At 41.6% G+C, this 5,762-nt stretch overlaps 1 protein-coding gene across 1 annotated transcript; it reads left to right on the top strand.

Annotated features, from left to right (window-relative positions):
* Positions 1–765: 765 nt before the first annotated feature.
* Xbp1 (X-box binding protein 1) lies at positions 766–4,708 on the top strand (the record flags this gene model as incomplete). The annotated part of the gene is given in 5 exon segments (XM_013520381.1): positions 766–862; positions 1,865–1,999; positions 3,103–3,162; positions 3,165–3,248; positions 3,561–4,708. Coding segments are annotated over 5 exon segments (934 nt in total), but the record flags the coding sequence as incomplete, so codon positions are not given.
* Positions 4,709–5,762: the final 1,054 nt, after the last annotated feature.

Below are 5,762 nucleotides of genomic sequence, written 5' to 3'. Positions count from 1 at the left end.
AGGGCGGGACTGCCGGGTCCGCCGCGCGGGCAGGAGTCCAGGGCCGCCCGGGCCGGCTCGCCGTGCTTCCCCTGTCTAACTGGAGAAGCAGAGCTCGGGATGCGGGCGCCCCGCAGCCCCTCTGGGTTCGGGCTGTGCCGCGGAGTGGACCAGCCTGTGCTTGGTTTGCCTGCTTTTCTGGAGGGTCGCAAAGCTGAAAGGACGGAGCTGTTGAGAGCTGGGAGCCTGTGAGGCTTACTAGGCAGCCTCTGTCCCTGTGTCCTTAAAGTGTGCCTGCGTATCGTGTGCCTAGCGCCAGCCTTCCTGATCACTGCGCCTTTTGTGCTGAATAATGTCTGCCAGAGGGCCAGGGCAGGCCGTCAGCTCGCAGCCTGACTTGGGTTTGGGGAGGGAGGGCCTGAGTCACGGCAGCCCTCACGGCTAGATTTAATCAGCCCACGCTGGATCATGTGTGAGGGAAATGGACTCAGGAAACAGCGGGGGAGGAGGAAAGATCCTTAGGATGCAAGACAACAGGGTTTCAGTCCAGGATGAGGCTGAGGTGGGTGACGCCACGTAGGGGAGAATGAAGCAACTCTTCAGGCTAGACTGGCAGAGGCTGTTACGTTTTGTTTGGTTCTATCGAGGGCAGGAACGTGAAGTGTACTTTACCATTGCTTTGCCTTGTGCAGTAAATTAAAATGAAAGCACCAGCTGGCCAAGCTTTTAAATGAAGGTGTAAATAAGATTTGAGATGACTCAGTGTGGTTATGCCTCTTCTCTTAGGAAACTGAAAAACAGAGTAGCAGCTCAGACTGCCAGAGATAGAAAGAAAGCCCGGATGAGTGAGCTGGAACAACAAGTGGTGGATTTGGAAGAAGAGGTAAAACTACTTAGAGACAAACTCTTACCCATTTTAGAACCCCCTTTGGTGAATGTTCTGGTATGAGCTGCTCACCCCCAGTTGTTTCAGCCTCTGAGTACAACTGAATATGTAACTAAGGGTTTAGTCTACATGTAGATAAGGGGTGATGGAAAAATACAGTAAATGTTTAAAGTTTTAAAAAATATTATAGGAGACACATTGCCACTAATCTCCCTCAGAATACGCCCTTTGAACATACTTCTCCCACTGTTCCAGCCATTGTCTTGGAGGAGTTCTGGAAGTCCTCTTCGAAGTAAATGGGCATTTGGGGGGAGGGTGGTAATCTTTTACTGTAATAAAATTTAAAATTTAAACATACACTGTATTTTTGATAGTTGGAAGTAGTGAAGTTTATTGAGAGTGGAAGTGATTGACCCTTGGCATTTGTACTTGATCTATTACAGTGTTTAACAGGGGCAGATAGGAAATCATTGCTTAAACTTTGAATTCTTGCTGGTGTGGACAAGTTCACTAAAGTTCCCCTTCTCTGGTATCTAATCTTAAGTTGCTGCTTATCTCACATCTTCAGTACTCAAAGATTATTTATATTGGTCTTTTGAACATATGAATCATTAGATGGTTCTTGTAAGAAAAGAGTCATTTTAGCAGCAATGAAAAAAAAAATACAGTTCACTGCTCTCACTTTTGTTGTTACATGCCAATTCAGGATATTTTAAAGTATCATACCTACATCAAAGCCCCACAGGTCGCCCTTTACTGAAGTCTATATGAGTAGTTGGAGGCATTGTGTCATTTTTGATACCATGAAATAGCACTTCTGAAATAGCTTTCTTTTTCTTTTCATAATTATGGTCTAGCCTTCTAAAACTTACTATGAACAACTGCTATAGATTTTCCCAGAAGTCCAAGGAGGAAAAAAATAGTAATAAAACTTCATCAAGGTAGATCCCTAACTGAAAGAATTAAGATGTTTTAATAGTCTCTTACTAACTTTTCCAGAACCAAAAGCTTCTGCTAGAAAATCAGCTTTTACGAGAGAAAACTCATGGCCTTGTAATTGAGAACCAGGAATTAAGGCTGCGCTTGGGGATGGATGCTCTGGTCACTGAAGAGGAGGCAGAGGCAGAGTCAGAAGCACAGGCCAAGGTAAATCATTTTGATTTGGTGTCATATTTGAGAATTGGTTCCAAATGGCATGATCCAGATTATGTTTGCTTACTGGGCCTCTGATCAAAAGCATTTTTGAGATTTTCTTAGTTTTATGACATTTCATGCAGACAGGGTATTTCTCTTTAGTAACATTTTCAAGTGTATAATGAATAGTACTAAGTCCTAATTAAGTTACATACCTCTCAGAACAAGTCCTAACAAATACTCATAGCTAGTGAGACGAACCATGCAAGCATCAAGGAGAGCCAGTCAAATCAGACTTTTGAGTGCTAAAAAAGACTATAGTCTTTTTTACCAGCTGTGGTGGTGCATAACTGTAATCCCAGTACTTGGGAGGGTGAGGAAGTAGGATAGCTGGGCGTTTGAGACCAGTCTTGGCTACATAGTGAGTTCAAGGCCAGCTTGAATACATAGCAAGCCCCGTCTCTCCTTGTCTCTGTCTATCTATAGTTTTTTGCTGAATATGAATGAATAGAAGATTCACTGTGGCAATGACTGTATGATAAGAGAAGGATGAAATACAGATTTTAGCTTGTGAATAATGGCAAATCCAATGCTTAAGTGGTCTGAAATAGGCAACAAAACAGTTTTACACAGTGAAGGTATTGTTCAGAAACACATTTTTAAAAAATTACTGTTCAAAAAGATTCTAGGATTTAGCATAGTAGAGCATACCTGTAACACAAGGTACTCATAAGATTGAGGTAGGAGGACTGTAAGTTTGAGCTCAGCCTGCGCAACTTAGACCCTGTCTCAAAATAAAATTTTAGAAAGGGATGGGGATGTAGCTCATTGTGAAGGTCCTGGGTTCAATCCCCAGCAAGGAGGAGGAGAAAAGAGAAATTACCAATATGCCTGAGTATGTGAAAAATGTTTAAAAATGTTTCAGTGCACAGAAAATCATAATGAAAAGCCTTGCCTTTCTCATTCCTTGAGGACTGAAGAAAACAAGAGTAGCTAGGGAAAGATTTCAGCTCTTAAGAATAACTTTAGCTTTCTTAAGAGCTGAGAATCACCACTGCCTAGTGAGCATTTTCTTGGAGAATTCACTTTGGTTTTTCTCTCAGGGGAGTGGAGTGAGGCTGGTGGCCGGGTCTGCTGAGTCCGCAGCACTCAGACTACGTGCACCTCTGCAGCAGGTGCAGGCCCAGTTGTCACCCCTCCAGAACATGTCCCCGTGGATTCTGATGGCATTGACTCTTCAGACTCTGAGGTAGGGATCATTCTAGTTTAATGAAGCACTGTATAACTCATTTGTTCCATTTATTTGGTATCTGACATGTCCAATCAGAAGACAAGACAAGCTAGTTTTTTTTAGTGGGGTTAGAGGTTAACATAAACCACTTTGCACTTCCCTGTTAATTTACAACATGGAGTGAAGTACAGATAAATGGGTCTGGTGGGTCTTGGGGTTATCTTATAGCCTAACAACCAGTTTACATCATGAACCTATTACTAAGAATTTCTCAGTGGACTCTCATATACCTTCTAATAGTGTACTGTGTTTCTTTTTTGCCTCTTGCAGTCTGATATACTGTTGGGCATTTTGGACAACTTGGACCCAGTCATGTTCTTCAAATGTCCTTCCCCAGAGTCTACCAGGCTGGAAGAGCTCCCAGAGATCTACCCAGGAGAACCTAGTTCCTTACCAGCCTCCCTTTCTCTTTCAATGGGGACGTCATCAGCCAAGCTGGAAGCCATTAATGAACTAATTCGTTTTGACCATGTATATACTAAGCCTCTAGTCTTAGAGATACCCTCTGAGACAGGGAGCCAACCTAATGTGGTAGTGAAAATTGAGGAAGCACCCCTCAGCCCCTCAGAGAATGATCACCCTGAACTGATTGTCTCGGTGAAGGAAGAACCTATAGAAGATGACTTCATTCCAGAGCTAGGTATCTCAAACCTGCTTTCCTCCAGCCACTGCCTGAAGCCATCTTCCTGCCTGCTGGATGCTTATAGTGACTGCGGATATGAGGGCTCTCCTTCCCCCTTCAGTGATATGTCCTCTCCGCTTAGTATAAATCATTCTTGGGAGGACACTTTTGCCAATGAACTTTTTCCCCAGCTGATTAGTGTCTAAGGAATAATCTAATACTGTTGCTCTTCTTCTTGATTATTACACGCTGGGAGGCTAGCAAAGCAGGCTTCCTGTGCGCTTCACTCAAAAAACTAAAGTAGAGGGGGTACAGTTCTAGAGTGTTTCTCTAAAGTATTTGCTCAAACCTCATAGATGACTTCAAGTATTGTCTTTTGACGAGAGCAGTCTGAGGTATCTAGATATATTACAGTAGCTCAGAACTACAGCTTTTGAGACTGTACTGAAAGGGGGTAGTTTTCTCCACAATATTTACATAGACTCATCTGAGATTTGTCAGAAAGTAAACATGGAATTTATGAATAGCCCTTTATTATTTCTCTTTCCTCTTGCTGGCATCCCAGGCTTGCCTCCGATTTTAGGCCTTTTAGTTTGCTTCTGCAAGCAAACCACCTGAGGGGGCACCTTTTCCCTCATCTACATTTCAAGTGAGGATTAAGAATTTTTCATAAAGTTATGGAAATTTACTATGTAAATGCTTGATAGAATTCTTTTTCTGCTAGTGAATCTTCTGAGAGGTGCTTTCTCCATTTATTTAAAACTACCCACGCAATTAAAAAGTGCAATGCAACATCCTTGTTTTTTTGACTCTTACAGGGCTGTGATTTTTTTCTCACTAGATGTTTCACCATTTGCTGTGGTAGTAATTTATCCAACCGAAGGGAGCATGGCACTTTAAAAGTAACTGAGGGCTTTTCCACCTTAATTACTACCTGTTATCAATTCCTGGTTGCCACAGTGCTATAATCCACAATCTGAACAGTAACTATGGTTCTGAGACAGTTTTTTTAAATCCTAATTTACCAGTATCAGAGTTAATAGCAGAACTAGAGCTCTAGCTACTGTTTTGTTATATCTTGTCTGATGACACTGAGGATTAAACACAAGTTCTACTCCACAGCTCCATCCCCAGCCTATTTAAAAGCCTACTGAGCAGCTGGGATTACCGGAAAGAGTCTTGCCATTATCATACAAATTAAGAAATTTTCTAGATTCAGACTCTGTGGTTTCAACTCTGCTACTGGTAAAACTAGGTAATCCTGTGGGGACAAATCACTTATTTCCTTAACTGTAAAGAGAAATAACAGTATCTCTGAGGCTTGTGAAGAAGAATCAAAGAGATGGTGCTTTATAAGCAGTTCATATGCCAGGTGTGGTGGCACATGCCTGTAATCCCAGCACTTGGGAGGCTGAGGCTGAAGGATTGCCGCAAGGCCAGCCTGAATGAACTACACAGCTGACTTTATCTCAAAAACAAAATAAAACAAACAACCAAAAAAAACCCCATTTCATATGTGCCAGGTAACATATTAAACCCTTGAAAGTCAGGCTTTTAATCTCTTACAGAATTGTTTCCTCATAAGTTTTTTTTCCCAATGTATAAATTATTTAGGAAAAAAATTATAGACATATTAACACCCAAACTATAGGAACTTGATAATATACTTCATTTTGGGTTTTTTTGGAATGGTCTTACAAAATAGTAAAGGACTTTTCTCATTTATAGAAATTTATTTTACTTTAGGAGATGAAATCATTCTATGCCCATTTAGCATTTAAATGATACATACTTCTGAAGAGGTTAAAGTGGACGAAAATATAAGTGAAGGAAGGGATTAGAGAATTCTA

This window comes from Chinchilla lanigera, unplaced genomic scaffold, assembly GCF_000276665.1.
Source record: "Chinchilla lanigera isolate Chin_1 unplaced genomic scaffold, ChiLan1.0 scaffold00054, whole genome shotgun sequence".
Taxonomy (NCBI): domain Eukaryota; kingdom Metazoa; phylum Chordata; class Mammalia; order Rodentia; family Chinchillidae; genus Chinchilla; species Chinchilla lanigera.
The sequence above is the reverse complement of the archived record's forward strand: the minus strand, read 5'-3'. Positions and strand labels throughout refer to the sequence as shown.